Source organism: Trichoplusia ni, chromosome 4 (genome assembly GCF_003590095.1).
Source record: "Trichoplusia ni isolate ovarian cell line Hi5 chromosome 4, tn1, whole genome shotgun sequence".
NCBI lineage: Eukaryota > Metazoa > Arthropoda > Insecta > Lepidoptera > Noctuidae > Trichoplusia > Trichoplusia ni.
This window is the reverse complement of record NC_039481.1, coordinates 6,593,764-6,614,159: the sequence shown is the minus strand read 5'-3', so window position 1 is coordinate 6,614,159 and position 20,396 is coordinate 6,593,764. Positions and strand designations below refer to the sequence as shown.

The following is a 20,396-nucleotide window of genomic DNA, read 5'->3' as shown; positions in this document are numbered from 1 at the left end:
ATTCAGCGGTCAGGAGGTCTTTAATTCCTCGTTACTAACCTGCTTTAATGCAGATCACTTAAATTAACTAAGTATCGGCGGGAGAGACCATGGAACTTAGGTAATCTAATTATGAGGTTTCTCGTTAGGTAAGTATCATTTAATGTTAGTTGTATCAAATAAGTTATGTATTACTTATCCTATCTACATTCTGATTGAAATCATATCTAAAAGCTATCTGATGATGTTTTGCTCTATAGACAGTGGATACCTAAGTGATACTCCATTGCATGAATGAGCCAGTAGCTTATCATCATTGTTTTAGTAATTATACAACATATACATATATAAGGTGAATCATATAACTGTACGAAACTGTGTTCAAAAGGTCAGTCATCTGATTCTTGCTATTTTGAGTCAATATAAACAAGAAGGACGAGACACATTTGGTAAATGCGAGGTGCAAACGTAGCAATGCGTGGGCCAGTGACCGCGTGTGACCGGAGCACGGGCGTCAGCGCCTCCTCAGTCCTGGCCTCCACCAGCCTGCATGCGACGTGCGTCGCGCCACTCGCGTCCGTGCCGCTCCCAGCTAGTGTGCTTGACCCAATGTTACCCACTAAAATTACATAATTACTATAGAACATTGAACCATATAAGGCCAGTTCAAGTTTGTTTCACATTTGCACCCCAATTATATGGTAAATGTTTGAAGATAAATAAATAATTAAAATATATTATACTGCGGCTGGTACCGTTATCCGTACTGTAATTTTAGTATTATTCGTAAATTTAAAAGAAAATAATTTTTTATCGATTGATACCCCGATAAACTAATTGTTTAGTTCTAAGAACGAAGTGTTATCACTTAAAAAAAATCTAGCTTCGTTTATCATTTAAAACTCATGTAAGCACCGCTTGCACGCTGATACTAAGAGAAGGCTTAGGCAAGTTACGGATGGTGAATATAGGTAATGCAATGTGGACTCACTAAAATAAATTTCTGCATCGTGTACTCCCACGCTGAACTTTAGGTTTGAAATCTGTGTTGCAAAAATTGATGATATTTTTTTTATAGATATCCCCAAGAGTTTAGTAGTGTTACAAACAGGTAAACAATGCATGCAAAGTACCTATGACAATAGATATCCGCCTTCATACACTGAACCAATATTCAAACGAAATAGTTCGAGTGCTTTTACTTACCGTCCTAAAAAGTCAATGAGAATATGTTTTGTAACATTTAGCTGGAATTAATTTTGAAAGTCATTATTTCGCAAGGACCGGTGTCTATCATATTGAAGGATTGTGTTAAGGTTGCTTAACTCCAAAGTTTCAATGTGTTGAACTGGTATGCGTTGTTTGTCTGGTGTATGTTAGAGGTGGTGTTGGCGGGGGTGCAGCAATGTGTGGCGGTCGGCGCGGCGGCGGCCCGGCTGTCAAGTGGGTCGTGTTGTGAAACAGAGAGAGGTGGTTGGTGACGGCGCGCGGCGCCTGCGCAACAGCCGCAGCGAGCCGCGTGCGCCGCCGCCGCCGTCGCGGCACATGTTTATCGCTGTCGCTTTTCTCTCGCCACACGCTAGCAAACATAAAATACTATGTTTTGAATACGTGTTTATACAGCGCTGTGGTTAAATACTTTATTGTTTTAAATGGTTATACATCTTGATTCGGCTTAAACCGGTGAAATGCTAAATACCGCATTTGTGCGTGTTAATAAACAACTTTCTCCAGAAAAAAACAACCGTCTTTAATGAAATAAGTAGATTTCGTCCCCTTATAAATATTTTGATCGAAGGCTGAGAATTAGGCATTGCATGCTTTTTACCAAGAATTCGCTAATTTGCATGGGAAAAGGGTTCAGTTCGGAGAGAGTCTATAACCCTACCGTTGCTAGATACACCCGGTTAAAACCACCGCCGGTGTGCGTCACCTAAGATGATGCGATAGAAAACAGACTATAGCGGCGATAATACAAATAAGAACCCAGATTATCTTACTATAGATGTACGATACTTCCGTTGATAATAAAGCAGTTTTCCTGTTGATAAGTAGTAGATTAATCAGAAATAAATTGTTTCTACTGAATAAGAGCATTAGTATAGTATACCTAATATACTATATACCGGCACGTGGTGCCATACTTATTCAAATATTTTAATAGCAGACAGAAACCTGCACATCTCGAAATCGCTACTTTTACCTTTTCAGTGGGAAAAAACAAGGGTAGGAAAATTCCTTCTTAGAAGAAAATTATAGTCAAGTTTTGTAATAATGGCTAGCACAATAAACCACAAAAACAGGCAAGTGCAGTCAGCATCATATTATATTTAACATAACCACCATATCTTATCAAATTTAATTTATAAATCGTATCAAAATGACGTTCAGATTGGCGCTGGTACTTGGAATTGCTTTGATCTTAAAAACTTATCACTCTGATAAAAGTATTAGATATGAATGTCTGTAAACAATCTTGATTCAAAAAGGAAGGACTTTTGAAAGTGCACTGGGGATTCACCCTTAACACGACGGACTAATCTTATCACACCACTTCATTATATACTTTCTTCTGGGTCATATAAAGCCTCTTCTTCCGGTTTTTAATCTTATTGAGAGCATGCAGTTTGTATAGACATAGGTACAGTACCTACTTGAGCACGCTCTTCCGGTATGGTCGAGACTGGAAATAGACTGACGTTTCAACATGTGACGGGCTTCATTGTTTTTCGGCATGTTTCAGCAGTATTTTATTTTTTGAAAATCATGTAAATTTTCAAGTACGCAACAAACCTACTCTAAGGGATGATAACCAAGCTACGTTATCTTAATTAAAGGATTAAGTTGCATCGTATTATTGCTGATCCTAGGGGAGCTATAACCGATATGCACGGTACCGACTCGTCGAGGTCACCAAGCCAAACTGCGCTGCCAAGCCACTGAGCGCGACGTGCCGCGGGTTCGATTCCGCGTAGGACACATTTGTGTGTGATCCACGAATGCTTGTCCTGAATTTGGGTGTCTTTGTGCATGTGTTTTGAATGATTGTGAATCCCCTCATGAGACAAGGATTAAGTTCCGTAATATGGGAGTAATTTTTAAAAATAATATTAAAAATACATCCCGTAAGCTTTGTAGAATCGAGACCCTGCTCTATATAGAGCTGTGCGCTGTTTTGCTTCTACGACTGCCGCAGTTTAAGAAGTGGTGGAAGTTTTCTACCTTTTTTGTGAGGCTTTTTACTCCATACATACGTACTTGGAGCTGCTTACGCCAATAGCGACGTTATTAAAAATTTTAAACACATTAACTAATTTATTACACTGCTAGTTTCTTTGCCACATGTTGCCAATTTGTTAACAGCTTGCTTACGTAGTAACACCTGAATAAATATAGGTAATATAAACAACTAATTGTAGTCATTGTAAGTCACAAAATATTAAAATTCAACGATAAGCCATAGAACTTTAATTAACTGAGAAATGTATTATATTTTAATAGCCGTAACGAATTTTTAAGTCCTATGTAAAGTATATAACGATTGCATAGTCCTCGTTTTATAGATTTTAGATATTTCTCGTTTGAGAAGCAAGACTAGCAATCAAAGCACCTAAAGGAGTTATAGGTGTCTCATTAAGTATTTTACTGAACTTAATTCAGTTTGTCGAACAGGCACATTGTTTCTGTTTGCAGATCAAGAAAAAAACAATTCAACTCTGCCCCAATATCAAACAAAATTGCGACTTAACGTTTTTTTAGTTCATTTAGGGAAGTACTTTAGTTACGCACTGCTCAATTTTTACGAGTTCCCTAAGGTTCGGTTCTCCTCACGTTTCTATCCTGCCTGGTTTTTTCGACTGGGCTTCCTTATCGTGTCTCTGAATTTTTGACCATCTTGTCACAACAATTATTTTATGTTCTTTCGTCACTCTCATGTTCATCTTCGTAAACTCCGTTTATCTTAATTTAGGTTTTCTGCTTAAAAATATAAAAATCGTACCGTGTCATAGAACAACAACATAAAATAGAACTTATAACCCGTTTCGAAGAAATCGTGTCGTGTGAATCGTGTTGTTTTGCTTTACTATGAACGCCCACAAAGCAGTAGGCGAGACAGGCTTTGCACAGTCGCCGGATCTATTAGGTAAAGTAGTTAGTACCTATAGGTATTACGAAACACGTCCCCATCCGCTACACCTATTCACAGTTTCATTGTCAACATATGCATTCTCTGAAGAACAATCCTTACTAAATAAATGAAAGTTATTCTCTCCGCTTTAGATTTTTGTCACGACTATAGCACAATAGTGTAGATATTCGTCGAGCAAACAAAACTTACTTACGAACTTTGTTTAATGACAGGATATTGTTATACTAACCCAAGTAGGTATTTTAAAAGATTAATAAGTAATTATTATTAAAAATGCCAGTGAGGTTCACTGTTGGTGGTGCCGAGCTAGTTAATATCTATCAATAAAACTTGTTACAACATTAAGAGGCAAATTATGTAAAACTTAAAAAGTTATTTAAATAAATTTAAAATTCACATAACCATGTATTTATTATCTAAAATTATTAACTTAACACGACAAGCTTGGATAAAATAATCAAATAGTTTTAGATATAAGTAGACTGCTAAAACAAGTTTAAGTACCAACCCGAAGGACGAGTGCTCGTATTTCGTGTTTATTTTTAAAGTTGGCACTTTTTTGAAATAATACAGACTTCATTTTACATTACTAAAAATTCACCTCGTTTATTAATATAGATATGAATTTAACATCGCCTCAATTTCGGTGAGGAAATTCTTGACGTTACAAAACCATTCGTTGCGTAAAAGCGTCTTTTGAATTGCGACGTTCCAATCGGACTGTTTAGCTTTAGGTAAAGGCCTAAGGCTAAACAGACCCAAATAATGCTAATCTTGTACTTTCTGATTTACAATAGCGAAATGCGATTGATCAGTCAATATAAACGTAAGGGATTTAAATTAAAACTACTTCATTCGTATAATTACCTTATATTTTAAAATAAACGAGACTAAGTAAATAAAATATGGAAGTTAAACTCTTTTCGTTGATCCTGGACACTCACAAGATAGAATAAAAAGTATGAGACGACGACAAAATTGTTTGCTATTTGATTACAAGATTTACAAACATGTAGTATTCAAATTAATACTAATTTTGCAATTAAACACTTAAGTACAAGTAATATCTTTATACAATCCTTAAATTAAATGTGCGTTACAGAAAATATCACATCAAAATGCTAAATACGTAACTTACGTAGACAGATAGCTTCAGATCTTTATTTTATTTAATCAGAAAAGTTATGATACTAAAGCAAGCTGTTTCATTTTTTGTCTATACAAATTTTAGAAGTTCGTAGTTGGTCAACGACTGATTGTATAATAGTTGATTACAAGCCTGTCTTACGAGCCATGTCACCACCGAAAGTATAATATAAATGACATTTCGGATGGTAACAATGTCAACAAAAAATCTCTACTTGGTTTTCACTTTGAAGTAGGTACTAGCGTGCCAGAAAGCTTGGCCCAGAAAAAAACCTTTGCAATTCTAGTACAATTCACATAATCACAGTTTTGAATTCAGCTAATATGAGTATTCCCTTATCAATAGTCCAGTTTAACAGATAACAATGAATCCTAAACAGTTAATATCTGTTATAAAATGCCAAAAAGATTTGGTAAATAAATAAATCAGTTGATTAATTTAAAAGATATTTAATATCAAAAATATCTATGCTATTCTGACTAGCGCTTAATTTAGAATATATTAATATAAAACAAGGAAAGCAAACTATTAAACGATAATCACATAGTCAATTTATAGCAGTTGGTATCCGAAATATTATTTATTTATTTTAATAGTCGCACTATAGTACCCACTTTCAGAGTAAGCAGTAAAAATAAAGGATTTTATGATACAAAACAAGATTACTATGAGGAGAAATAAAATTATAAGAATCTTAATTATCTTTACATAGATTGCCTTACTTTAATACGGTTTCTGTGTACTTCAAAGAACTCACTTGTTATCAAATTCAATAAGTGTACACTTATCATTCATTTCCTTGTTTTGAAACCTAATCAACAAACAGATTCGTAATAAATTCACCTTACAATTGATAGAGTTCTTATAACCTTCGTAAAATATAAGTAATATAACCTAATCGTGTCAATGAACTGTAGACATTTTGCAATTAACTGATGGGACCCTAAATTCAGCACAAAATCATATTTAAGGAGCTAACGCAGTATTACATGATTTTTTCGGTAATTACATCAATTAGATTAAAGTAATCCTTTCGCTTTACTTTTTTAACTCGAAGGGCCCCTTCACACTTGCGTTTATCTAGCATAGGCGTCAGATGTTCGTGAAGGAGCTCTAAGACTTAATAATACCAACACTATCTATATACAAATCTTACAATTTAGTACATCATGTACATACAAAAAATCTCAAATGTGATGCTTAAGAGCAGCGGAACTCTTCCGTTATATGAAGGCTTACAACATTTCATTTAATGATAACAATTTTTGTCATGTATAAAAAATAACAACACCCTTGAAAGTTCCTTCAGACATAGGTCGAGAGTCGCTGCTCTAGAATATAAATAAGTTTTGTTAAAAACATCATAAAATATAAAGAAAAAAATAACAATCTGATATCAAAAGCCATTTAGACAATCTGATATTGATAATTTATAAAACTTATCGACTTTTAACATCTTCAAAAACATATATAATTTATATATACATACACATTTTTAAAACATTGAAAATGAATTTGCTGGAATACAGATAACACGCTTATCTTGGAACTGGTCCTGTCATATAAAATTATTTTCATTTCACTAACTTTATTCTGCAATGAATATTCATTTCTCAAATTATATAACTCTAACGTAGATTGCACATTTATTGTGATTTCATAGTCTCTTGAGAATAATATTGCATTTACGTACATACCTATGTCACTGGACTTACACAACAAATTGTTTTTTTTGAAGGAAACGTAATTCCAAACAATACAAATAGTGTGAATTAATAAAACAACAAAGATAGGTTTTATAATATTGATTACGATTACCAGAAGTCAGCTGGCAAGGATGCAATAAAAACCTCTTCGAAAATCACATTAAACTTAGAATCTAAAAAGCATTGCTTAGCCAAGAATATTCGGCGCATGTAACTGCTTGCATTACTTTGTAATCATTTTCGTAGTGACATTTTAATGGCTAGATTGGACATAATTTTTATATTATGTAGTTATTACTCATATTCTTTAATTGATACAAGCCCAGAATAGCTGCCAATAGATTCCCATTCATCATTTTGCGCGTGTTGAGTGTGTTAAATGAAGCTGTACGCACTGGTTACGAGGGGATTACCTATTGCAAGGTCACGTGCCTGGCTAAGGATGTAAAAGAACGTTAAATTTTATTGACAAACTTACTCATAGTAAGTGTTGATTGTTTTTTTCTGTCACAAACCTGATACTGTTGCAAGATAATATGTGGCTTGCATCAACTTGAAAATATCTACATAATCTTTAGTCGGTATGTAAGCGAGAGGTATGGCCTTGATACGACTATACTCTTGTAAACTCATAAAAGCCACTAAATTGCCACTCCAAAAACAGAATATTGACAGAGTAACGGAATGTCAATGAAACTAGTGAAATACAATAATTTTTTTTTCCGGAATGTATAAATTAACAGGAATCAAACAAAACGCACCATGAGTGTGTCGAGCTACCTTTTTAACATTGTCGGTTGTGCGCACACTGCACAAAATATATATACTTAGCTATAATATTCGTGTAATAGTAACATCAGCAAGCATTACCAACATACGACGACTTACTTTCACAACAACCCTCAATATATTGGTCCATTACTGAGTAACGATATCTTTCAACAATTAACATCAGTTAATCATCGTCATTATATCGCTAAAAGTGTTACACCTATGTGTGCGGAAACGCTTACATTCGTGTTGAGTTACCTATTCCACAGTAACCGATTTAGCGAGATTGCGTGGGCAGTCGACGTTGCATTCACGCAACACGGCGATATGGTAGGCAAGAAGCTGCATGGGTATGACTGTGAGAACTCCCTGTAGACAATCAACGGTCTTGGGTATTTGGAGGCAGCGAGACGCGAAGTCCATTGTTTCTTTGTCACCTTCTTCACAGATGAGAATCGGACGACCTTGGCGTGCCGTCACTTGCTGCAGAGCATTCATGCACTTTGTGTATACAGGGTCGCGCATCACAATCATCACGACGGGCATTGAGTCATCGATAAGAGCCAGAGGGCCGTGTTTTAGTTCGCCCGCCATAATGCCTTCGCTGTGCATGTAAGTTAATTCTTTAACTTTAAGTGCCCCTTCAAGGCAAGTAGCAAAGTTGTACCCACGTCCCATGATAAGTAAAGATCGTTGACGGTAGAGGTCTTCAGCTAAAGCCTTTACTTGTTTATCTAGAGCCAGCACTTGACGAATTTTTGTGTCCAATTGATGAAGTCCCTCAATTATATCAGCACGCCTTTTTTGTAGAGAGATACGATCCTCGCTTATTACAAGTGCAAACATAACCAAGGACACAAACTGTGATGTGTAAGCCTTAGTAGAGGCAACACCAATTTCAGGGCCGGCGTTAATGTGGACACCACAGTGTGACTCACGACATATGGAACTTCCTACAGTGTTGGTGATACCAACAATAAGGGCACCATGCCGCTTGCAGTAACGAAGGGCCATCAAGGTATCAGCTGTTTCTCCAGACTGGGATATAAAGAAGCAAACATCATCACGGAAAACAGGTGTGTTTCTGTCCAAGAAATCAGAAGCCAGCTCAACCATAACAGGTAGTTCAGTTAATTCTTCCAGCAGCTGTCGTGTAGCTACAGCACTGTGGTAGCTAGTACCACATCCTATTAACATCAACCTTCTGCAGCGTTTGATTTCCGGGATGTAATCTTTAATACCTCCCAATGTTACAGAGCTATCAGCAAAGTTAAGACGGCCTCTCATTGTATTTACAATGGACTCAGGCTGCTCAAAAATTTCTTTTTGCATGAAATATTCATAGTTGCCTTTCATTATTTGTTGAAGTTCTAATTTGAGAGTAAAAATCTCCCTCTGGTGTGGGTCTGTGCTACTGCCAGACAGACGGTGGATGCTGAGAACACCATCCTTAATATGAGCAACATCATCATCTTCAAAGTATAAAACTCTATTGGTGTGTTCAATAACTGCAGAAGCATCAGAGGCAAAGAAATATTCTACTTCTCTCTCTTCCTCAGGTTGGAAATGAGCATGGCTGTTAACTCGGGGAACTGATGGGACAACACCACGGGTAGCTTTGTTGTTTGTATACATTATAGGTACATGATCACTAGAAAGGCGACGTCTTGTTTTGATGCCCACAAGCAGGGGACTTCCACGGCGGGTTGCTACACACTCATTAGGGAAATAACGAGATTTAAAGCACAAAGCAAAAGCACCCTCAAGTTGTTGAATTACCTGTTCTACCAGCTCTTGGAAGCTGTATCCTTTATGCTGGCAGTAGAGATGGTGAATAAGCTTGGCAATTGCTTCAGTGTCAGTCTGGGATTCAAAGACATAACCCTTATTTTCAAGGAAGACCTTCACTTCTTTGTAGTTGGTGACAATTCCATTGTGGATAACAACAAAAGCGTTGTCTTCTCCAGACCGCTGCGGGTGAGAGTTCGTAGCACTTGGTTCTCCATGAGTGGCCCATCTTGTATGAGCAATTCCACAGTGAGAATCTACACTGTCTTCCACTGAGAGGTCAACAATGTGTTCTTGCAACAATTCTTCGAGAGCGGCAACTTTGCCGCTTCGTTTGATAACAGCTATGTCTTTTTGATCAGCTGCATCGACAGCAACGCCTGCAGAATCATAGCCACGATATTCCAGGCGTTTTAATCCAGTTACTAATAATTCCAATATTTCACGCCGAGTTTTAGGCGTCAGGTGATTGATATAAGCAAAAATTCCACACATCGTAAACGTAGCAGATATTAATGAACCCAAGTGAACGAAACAACGGCTCGCGACAGACTGCAGGCGCTACAATACACAACAGATATTGAAGGCCTACGCGTATTGCTCCTACCACTAATAAGTTACTTTCACTTACGGCAAAGCACACGTCATCGTGTTTCGTTATCAACAGCTCACTGGTATCGTAAGTAAATATATGCGGCTCAAACTTATCCAGTTTCCACTTCACCGAAACAACTGTCAAACTTTTGCGGTGAATGCGGTGATATTGTCATTGTCACTGTCAAGTTTTCGTTGTCAACGTCAAATGAGATAGTTTTTAATAAAGAACTTGGGATCCCAACAAAATATTTTACTATGATATTTATATAATATACTTTATAATAAATATTAATTATTATTGAAAACAAAGTTTACAACGACAGCGCTTACAAGCGAGCAGAGATAAATAATTATTAGATTAGCAAACGTGCCTAATTAGTTGGGTACGTATAATGTCGTGTAATTTGTTTTTAATAGTTACTTTTGATACAAGTTAGGTTTTTTTATGTCCGATGCCTAACTGTGACGCTCATTTTCAATCAGTTTGTGTTCCTGATAAAAAGAATTTCCTATTAGTTTTGGTTTTTCAAACGCAAACTTTATTTGTTGTAGCTGAGTTACAAAAACGGTTCATTTTAAATAAAACAAAATATACCAGTAGCTTCTTTATTGGTTTTATCAGGATCAAGGTCTTTACAAAATTATTGAAAAAATTACAAAGTTACATTTAGCTTAAAATGAGTCTCGAGTTTGTTTTCCGTATGTAAGAATATCTAAACAGTAACTTTAAGGAATAAAGTATTAGTGGGTTGATTAATATTGCATATTTAAACCCTCACACAGAAGTTTAAAGTAATTTACTTTATTTAAACACTAGGAGGAACCAAAACTACGTTACTACACCTTACAAAGATTTCCAAAATTTTATATCATTACGTTTTTAACGCTTTAGTCATACTGCTACCTACAGAGGAATGATTTACAATCAACTTCCCTCAATATCTACGCCGATGTTAACTTTACAATAAGCTTCAACCGCCTGTGAAACAAGTAGATACGATAAACTTACACCTACGCATCTACTCAATCAGAATAGGGTTGCAATGAATTTAATTCATTAGAAAACAAAATTCTTTGAAAAATCTATTTTAGAATTGGAAACATAACAGAGCTAATGTTTAAAACATTAATAATATTTTAATGTGAGTTACAAAAGTAAATTCTAATAAATTGAAAAGAGTACCACTCATTTGTTGGCACCCTTGTAACAGTCAAGTGTATTCTGTGTACGGGAATAGTTTTAAAATTCAACAACCACTCCATTGCTTTTCCTCCTAAACTCCTTCCGATGAAAAAACAAAACGTAACGAGCTTTCAAATACGGAAACTCAAACTTGGCGAGTAACTTACGACTAAAATAATCACAAAGATATAAACTTAACACGTAAGCGTAACTAAAACGAACTAACTTTAAGAATATCGTGCTATGATAAATGCATACGTAGAGGACGAGCGTGATGTCACCAGTGAAGAAGCTCCGATTGCAGGGAGACACTAGGGGGGGTCGTACACGGCTAGGACTCGACAGCGATAATGGGTATCGGGTAGTAATGCTGGCAGCACCGCAACCACCATCCGCTGCGCACCTGCAGGACGACGCGCGCACGGTGGTTACCGATTGCAGTACATTGTTTAATGTGCCCCATAGTTATTTTTTCTTTTGGGCCTTCTCGGCGGCCTTGGTAATTTTACCCGTTGTTACTTCCTTGAAGGTGACGCTCTGAAACCAATTTATGAAATTATTTATTTATTTAACAATTCATGTACACGGAAAATTCACATAAATATGGGATATGAAAATACATGTACAAAGGTACTGCTTATTTCTATAAGAAATCTCTTCCAGCAGACCTGCGAAAGGAGAAGAAAATTAGAAATATAGACATAGGTGCACAAATTTGCAAGAGAGAATAATAAAATAATATATACTATTTATGGTTAAAGGAAAAGGAATAGGAGAGCAAAAATAAAAATATAGATAATACATACTAGTTAGTGACACGAGAATAACAAAAAAAAGAAACAAAACAACATAAATTATGACTGCATGCACTGAAAAGGAATAGGAGTAAAAGTCCGTGCTGTGAGGATGGAACTTAAGGAGGGTTTTGAGGTGGGATCGACACGGAGCGTCAGGAAGCTTAACATAAGAGGAACGCTGTCGCAGATAGGATGGATATTGAGGATTATGTAGGATGTTGAATGGGAGACATAATATCCGAGTGTTCCGGCGAAGTCGGATCGGGAGCCACTTGAGATCCTTGCGGAAGTTGGAGACGTGGTCGTACTTATGTAGCCCGAAAACAAAACGTATGCACAAGTTTTGCAAGCGCTCAAGTTTGTTTAGTAGCTCCTCGGTAGCATCTAAATAGCAGGCATCGGCATAATCAATTATGGGCTGGATCAAAGCTTGTGCCAGCGAAATTTTAGTTTTTGTTGGGAGAAAAAACTGCAAGCTTTTGAGGGAATGAGAAGCATGATGAACTTTGCGACTAACATCATTAATGTGCGTACGCCATGATAAGTTGGAGTAGATTGTTACACCTAGATTTTTGGCTGTATCGGAGCAAGGAATAGGGACACCATCAAGATATAACTTTTGGAGGCTGTTTATATTGAGAGCATTGCGCTGCTGTCGGCTGCCGATGATCAACGCCTGCGGCTTTACTGGGTTTAATCTTAGACCATAGGACTTAGCCCATGAACTAATGTTTGGTTCAATATCACTATATTATATATAACTACTGAAACTATATTTATTTATTTTTTATGATTAGTTATAGTATTAGGGTTGTTTCAAGGTGCAGGCGGTGCACGATCCGTGGACCAGCTGTCCACGGATCGTGTGGTTAGTGAGATCCACCACACCATTTCGCAAAGTTGCCGTCTCATTCTGTATATAAGGAATTGTGAATATCAGCGTAAAGCTGAGTCCCCGATTGAAAGCGATTTTGGTAAAGTGATTTTATGTATAGTAAGGCCAACGATACTTGATAAAGAATGTAAACAAGTTTTCAGGGAATCATAACATTTTTATTTGAATAAAGTATTATAAAGTTCGAATTTTGACAAAAATGAAGGAATGAACTTGTTCACAATATAGCGGACCAAATGTTGACAACTGCCGACTGGCTGCTTTCTTAACCACGAAACACATATCGACAGCTGTCATCGACCAACTCACGCCATATATGCGCGTACGAGTGTTAAGGACCGTGATAATAATACCTCGATATCGCAATGTAACTCAGTAACGCAGTAACGGTGCGCTTGTTTACGTTTCTTATCTTGTCTCGTTGGCAGAAAAGCTTTTCTTCTTTGTGTCTTTTTAAGGCCGAAACGGGTCGTCCGTTGGAGACCCGCCTGATAAGCAGTAATCAAATGGAGTAGCACTATACCAGTTGTATCTAATAGACGTCTGATAGCATGGCGCTGTTACAGATAGTCACCACGGAGAGTTCGTACAAGTCAGAGGATAGAGATTTATGTCCGGCTGTGGGTGATGATATGATTGTGATCAAATAGATGGGCAGAGTACTATAGGAGTGCAGCGTACCTTGATGACGCCGACGGCGACAGTCTGGCGCATGTCGCGCACGGCGAAGCGGCCGAGCGGCGGGAACTCCTGGAACGACTCCACGCACAGCGCCTTGGTGGGCACCAGCGTCACGATGGCCGCGTCACCGGACTTTATCGATTTCGGGTCTACCTCCGTCGTCTTGCCTGAACACACGATATATTAAAAATATTCGTCATCCGTTATTTATTATATTATCATTTATTATAATCTTGAAGACAAAATGAATACTTAGAGAAAGGATGTTTCTGATGCGAGTCATTGAAAAAAAAATGTTACTAAGTATTTTAAATTCGTATATCATGCAGCTACTGAAGAATTCGTCCACATATTTAGATTAGTATTGTAATATCTAACCAGTACGACGGTCGCACTTCTCCTTGATTTCAGCGAACTTGCAGGCGATGTGCGCGGTGTGGCAGTCCAGCACGGGGGTGTACCCGTTGCTGATCTGTCCCGGGTGGTTCAGCACGATCACCTGCACTCAGCGGACATTTCGAGTCAGAAGTGAAGGAAAACTCATTGTTGGGACGTTCGACTAAAAGCCTAGTTTAGTTTTTCAACGATTTTTCACAATAGTTTAACGTACTTTCATGCGACTACTCACTCGCGAGGTGAACTTTGATTTAATCTGCGTTCATATCTGGCGCTTTCGTAAACGATCATTATAAGAGTATTGCAGGTTTTAACTTTTTACCGTAAATGCATAGCTACTTAATAACCGAGCCTAATATTTGTACTGCAATTAATTTTAGTAGGTAAAGTTTTTTTGCGTTTTACCCCTACTCTAAATCGAATTTAAATTGTCAACTAACTCTTTTGTATCAGGAAAGTTGTAGGATAATGGATAAATCATTTTTATAAATTTGTAAACCACTTGTTATCTATCGGTAGTTTTCCGACAAAGTTGTGTATGCCATGATCCTGTTTATTAGTTATGTTTTAAACATAAAAATCTACAATGGCACCAAGGTCGAATGATAACACGAGGATATTAATATACCTACAGGAAATAAAGGGAGCGATAATATTGTTTTAGACGACTAGGTTGGTACGTCTATTTTGTCTATGACGAGATGCCGTGTAACCTACTAAAATTAATAGTTTTTATTCATAAATTCTAATCACTTGATTTTTTCGAATTCAGTTAAACTGTTTTTGTGGCTATGACACTACCTACCACCTCCAAATCTAATAACACTTTCTCTAGATACGTATAGATTTTGCAATGCATTTAAATAACTGGCTATTGGTAAACCCTGCTGCAAACATACTTAATATGTATCAACTACTAAAAAATAATTACTGTCTGTGTTGTAAAATTTCGTTTGATTGCTGTTTTATTTGCGACACACAACACAAGTAGATTATTAAAATTGCGGTCATAAGAAGGTATAGTTTGCACACGCACTATCAGAGTTACTTATTGGCCCATTCTTTAGATACAATGATAACTAATACAGGCCAACGTAGCTATAAGTGGCGCTCATAACTAAGAAAATTAGGCTATTTACTTGATGTTACAGTTGAAACAAACTCAGTAAGTCTACAATAGTCATAAACTGAACTAGCCGTACCTGAGCCGTGAAGTCGGAAGCGCCTTTGGGAGGAGCGTTCTTGGAGTCGCCAGCGACGTAGCCACGGCGAAGCTCTTTCACAGACACGTTCTGTAATGGGCAATTTTTTCAATTAGCTTAAGAACTAGCACACATGGTAACGTATCTATCTATACTCCATTTGTCAAAGTATTTAAAATAAGGCATACGTCTTGGTTCGCTTTTGTATTTAAAAACTCAGTATGAAAATAAAATGCGACAACAACAAATGTATAAAAACAATTTTATACACACACCCACACGGGTATTTAATTATTAAGTTTAAGTAAACCAAGGTTTTATCAGGTTCTACCTTAACATTGAAGCCAACGTTGTCGCCGGGCATGGCCTCCTGCAGCGCCTCGTGGTGCATCTCCACAGACTTCACTTCAGTGGTGATGGCGGCGGGGGCGAACACCACCACCATGCCTAACATGTTATAAACCTCGTTATAAAACGTCTCACATTTTTTTTAAAGAAGATATTTTTTCCTGCTTTCGAGCAAAAAACGTGAAGGTCATCGGTGACCACCGGAGTGACGGACAGAAAGGTTTTGTTCTCACCAGGTTTGAGGATGCCGGTCTCCACTCTGCCCACGGGCACGGTGCCTATGCCTCCTATCTTGTACACGTCCTGCAGAGGCAAGCGCAGCGGCTTCTCCGTAGGTCTGGACGGGGGCTGGATCGCGTCTAAGGCCTAAATATATAAATACAGTTACGACTTGATTGTTTTCGTAGTTTCTTTTTGGTACGAAAGTTCAAGAGAAGTCTTGAAATGAAGTTTAGTTGGGCCCCAAAATAGCTAGACGAACCTACTCAAAATAAATTTAAAGCCAGTTCATTTAAATTAAATTTTGTTGTTGTCATTAGGTACGTAGGGGCAGAGGCCTTTAAATTAGATTTGAATAAGAAAGTTGTCCAAAGTAGAGTTTTGATTTTCTTCAATTTGCGATAGAAATCATGCAAGAACTAAGGTTGACATTACTCATGACTTTTGATCTGGCCTTTCGAAAAGAGCGAGTCGTGCGATTGTTCAGCTGACTGAAAAGGTTAAGGACTGTTTTGAAAGGTAGGTACGGTTTGGAAATTTACACGCCTAGCTGATTAGTTTACTTTAGACCCCAGTTTATTTATAACAACAAAGGGTTTAGGTATGGAGTAAACATAATATTTCAACGAATCATTAACGTGAATCTTCTATTTAGAAACATTTCTAATATCACCCCGTGACCTTTCGCGCACCTTTGAATCGTGGGACTAAAATAAACGCAACAGCAAGTAATTGTTAGAATATAATTGTCTGGCATATCCTACCTCAATGAGGCACTTGCCCTCGACCTTGCCCTCCTTGCGGTCGATGGTCCACCCCTTGAACCAGGGCATTTTGTCGGAGGGCTCCAGCATGTTGTCGCCGTGCCAGCCCGAGATGGGCACAAACGCCACCGTGGCAGGGTTATAGCCTGCCGCAACGAAGCTTACGTAAGTAGGTACTACGCAAGTAATCTACTTCAATGTGACCTTGTATTATGCAATACCAGTGTTTATGCAGAACAATTATATGAAATGGAGTGGAAGTATAACTTTTTACAATACCTGTCCAAAATATGACTATAGCAACCTAATGATTTATTGTGATAGCATAATTGATGAAACAAGTTACTGGATGCATTCGTCCATCTAAAAGCTAATTAGAGAATTAACTTTAATTTGCGGCAAAACCGCGCATACCGACCCACTAATGAGCAAATTGCAAAATATTTCCGCATTTTACACTTAGAATTAGCAATCAAGTAAATAATTGTGTGATAATATTTCTTTGTAAAGAGGTCTTACCGATTTTTTTAATGTAAGATGAGACTTCCTTCTTGATTTCTTCGTAGCGGGCCTCGTGGTAGGGAGGCTCTGTGGAGTCCATCTTGTTGACGCCTACGATGAGCTGCTTGACGCCGAGCGTGAAGGCGAGCAACGCGTGCTCGCGCGTCTGTCCGTTCTTGCTGATCCCCGCCTCGAACTCACCCGTGCCGGCCGCGACAATCAACACGGCGCAGTCGGCCTAGAATTACATTATAACAAATAGGACTTGAAATTGTGGACAACAATGTTTAGACAAAAGTCAGCTAAGTGTAAAAGTATAAAAAAATATTTGGCTCAAGTTTATTTTGTAGCTACTTTCTTCACGTGCCAAGAATAGAATTAAAACTGTACCAATGACTAAACACCTATAACGCATGTAGGTAGGTAACTGAAAAAGAAGTTGACATATCGGGTAGAGTGATTTACCTGGGAGGTTCCAGTGATCATGTTCTTGATGAAGTCCCTGTGTCCCGGCGCGTCGATGATGGTCACATAATATTTGCCGGTCTCAAACTTCCAAAGCGCGATATCAATCGTGATACCACGCTCACGCTCTGCTTTTAGTTTATCCAGCACCTACAATAATAAACCAAATCCTGTTCGTGAAATATGAAAAGGTCTAGGAAAGGACTTTGACACCCAATTTTGACAAAGAAAGAAACTCGAAAAAATATTTTGCTTATAAAGTTTGAAATAAATTATTAAGTTTGCGGGATGTAAAACTGTACCAAAACAAAGATTTAAAAACAAACGTACCCAGGCATACTTGAAGGATCCCTTGCCCATCTCCTGGGCTTCCTTCTCAAACTTTTCAATAGTTCTTTTGTCGATGCCACCACATTTGTAAATGAGATGGCCGGTGGTGGTAGACTTGCCAGAGTCTACGTGGCCAATCACTACAATGTTGATATGAGTCTTCTCCTTACCCATCCTTGTGGTTTCACGATTAGCGTTAGTAAATTAAAGCGAACCTGATAAAAAATAACTTGTATTTATTTTGTTTTTCAAATTATATGTAGTATTTAAGTATATTTAATGAGCCCTATTGATAGAATTCAGAAAATAACTAGCTTTTAAATGTTTAGTATCATTAGATAATGTGGTCACATTAATTTGAGCCCAAGTGTTACATACACAGAAGGAAAAAAACAGTAATTAATTTCATACACTTTATTTAGCGGTAGTCCAAACCTAGTTTGATTTAACGGTATGTTAGGTTTTTTAATTACTTCCCTCTACTCAAATACGCATATATGCATCTAGTTTTCACGGATCGATGAGCATTAAGTTTACGTAATTCACAGATTTAGTGTTTGTCTTTTAGTCTGTCTACCAGCCTTTGTGTGAAAGTTAGTCTGGTAAAGGTGAACGTTTAATCTTTCCGGTGTTATCTATGACGTTAAACACAGAATATTGGCGTTTTTATATTTCCTTTCTTTGGTGTCCTAGTCCAAAATGTTTGTTTCTTCTGGTGAATCATGGAAGATCTGATGTAAATAAAGCACTTTAGCTCCGTACCTTAAATATATCGTTCTTAACTGTAACTTGAAATGGTGTTCTAGAACAAACTTATTTCACACAGACAGGTAGTTTATAGTTGCTGCACTGAAAGCGCACTAACAATGAGTTCGCGATTGAATTAGTCTTAACATGCCTCGTAGAATGTGCTCCTCCGAGCGTGCGCATAGGACGACCGGGACATCGATACAGCGAGCGAAGCTATCCTGCCAAATATAGACGATACTCGACAACCACCGGCAGATATTGTCACAAGCTTTGGCACTTATCATTATACCTATTTGAGGTCCCAAAATTCTGAAATGTTCTTTAACTAACTTAGACACTAACAAGGTATCATTAAACTGTACATACCTATACGTACTTAAAGTTTCTTGGACACGTAAAAATCCTATGTCGTAAATAAATAGTAAGTAAATGAAGTTTTTTTTATGAATCTTATGTTTATTTTGTAAATCGCCCTAAAGATAGACACTAGGATTTAGTGTTATAAGAAAATTTAGCCGGCCGGTTGATGAAATGCATTGAAACATCGACTGAAATTTATTATCATTACGAAGAGAGAGTAGACATTCAATCTAAAATTAGTGGAGACATATACGCAAGTACTTAAGCAGACGTATTTGATCACAGTAAGATTCTAAATTAGAATAAAAGCATGTCGCAGTACGTAGTATTACTGGCATCTGTACCGGCGACACACGATGCACATGGGTTTCCTAATGCGTCCATCTTGTGCATGTTTGCATGCATTCTAACTGATTACTAACCGATCAATCGTTATAAACCATTATTTTTCAGGATATAATCACAATGACATTTTAACATGACATACGTTTGAAAAGAGAAAAACAGCTATTTTCCACGCATTCAATTTAAATAAATATGATGTTCACATAATTCAAAATTTTAATTTATTTTCACAACATGAACATAATATCAACTTGAAGCTCTTTCACACCACATCTAGATCGTTTTATTTATATTTAACCGTACAGAATCAAGTTAATTACCAGAATATTCTTTAGAAACACCGAGACACACATATTTTCTGCGAAGATGTTATAAATTGCGTAATTTTAAAATCTCATACCGGCGGATTGGCATATTACCTGTGCAGATTAAAGTGTAATTTGTTTTCCAGAAATACACAAGATATTATTTGCGTCTCGTTAGGATGTAACATAGACGCACTTTTGCCAGGAGATTTACTTTAAAATTATCTAATTTAACAATAAAATACAAGAAAAAGCTCACCTTTGCAGCCGCAGTCACGAATTTTCCGAGCAATTTTCGAGCATGCGCTGTAGCTATTTCGCCCGGGAAATGCAATCAATAAAATCAAATGACTAACGTTTTGACTTTGGTTTTATAAAGTCGAAATGCCAATAATCTAAATCTATCCTTAAATCGATTAAAAATTTAATGAAGGATTTAAAATGGCAAAATATTTACCACATTACTATTAAGACGTTTTTGATCTTTGGGGGAAACCGGATGTTCAAAACTTTCTTTTTCTTTGTGCTTACTGTAAGGTGCATATGGCCAATTCAGATGTATTTAAATCTTTTTGGTCATGTAAGTTTATCAAAATATAAGAAAATAATATTATTACGAATAATAATATATGTAATTATGTTTACTTGGTTAAGTTTATTTTGTGTCTAGGATAAAAACGAAATGATTCACACCCGCGCGTGGATATCCTCCTGAAA

At 37.1% G+C, this 20,396-nt stretch overlaps 2 protein-coding genes across 3 annotated transcripts; both read right to left on the bottom strand.

Moving 5' to 3' along the window:
• Window positions 1–4,983: 4,983 nt before the first annotated feature.
• On the bottom strand, window positions 4,984–10,293 carry LOC113492741 (glutamine--fructose-6-phosphate aminotransferase [isomerizing] 1-like). Its single transcript, XM_026870379.1, has one exon. It carries the CDS (start codon window positions 10,034–10,036, stop codon window positions 8,012–8,014), a length of 2,025 nt encoding a protein of 674 aa, XP_026726180.1. The 5' UTR covers window positions 10,037–10,293; the 3' UTR covers window positions 4,984–8,011.
• A 437-nt stretch (window positions 10,294–10,730) lies between these two features.
• Window positions 10,731–20,249, bottom strand: LOC113492739 (elongation factor 1-alpha 2). Of its 2 annotated transcripts, none has more exons than XM_026870375.1 (11): window positions 19,939–20,249; window positions 17,920–18,134; window positions 17,590–17,739; window positions 17,143–17,362; window positions 16,624–16,769; window positions 15,874–16,006; window positions 15,624–15,739; window positions 15,293–15,382; window positions 14,073–14,193; window positions 13,695–13,861; window positions 10,731–11,858 (listed from the first exon to the last, which is right to left on the bottom strand). In XM_026870375.1, exons 2-11 carry the CDS (start codon window positions 18,091–18,093, stop codon window positions 11,787–11,789), a joined length of 1,389 nt encoding a protein of 462 aa, XP_026726176.1. In that variant the 5' UTR covers window positions 18,094–18,134; window positions 19,939–20,249; the 3' UTR covers window positions 10,731–11,786. The 2 variants fall into 2 exon arrangements, with proteins under 2 accessions (XP_026726176.1, XP_026726177.1); XM_026870376.1 differs by lacking the exon at window positions 19,939–20,249 and adding an exon at window positions 19,794–19,900.
• Between the last annotated feature and the right edge of the window lie 147 nt (window positions 20,250–20,396).

Bases quoted from the DNA above. Each gene is read 5' to 3' on its own strand.
- LOC113492741 (XM_026870379.1), bottom strand. From the start codon at position 10,036: ATGTGTGGAATTTTTGCTTATATCAATCACCTGACGCCTAAAACTCGG.
- LOC113492739 (XM_026870375.1), bottom strand. From the start codon at position 18,093: ATGGGTAAGGAGAAGACTCATATCAACATTGTAGTGATTGGCCACGTA. The intron at 16,770-17,142 runs GTAAGACCTCTT...TCGTTGCGGCAG, and splicing joins ATCTTACATTAAAAAAATCG to GCTATAACCCTGCCACGGTG. The intron at 15,740-15,873 runs GTGAGAACAAAA...ATAACATGTTAG, and splicing joins GACCGGCATCCTCAAACCTG to GCATGGTGGTGGTGTTCGCC.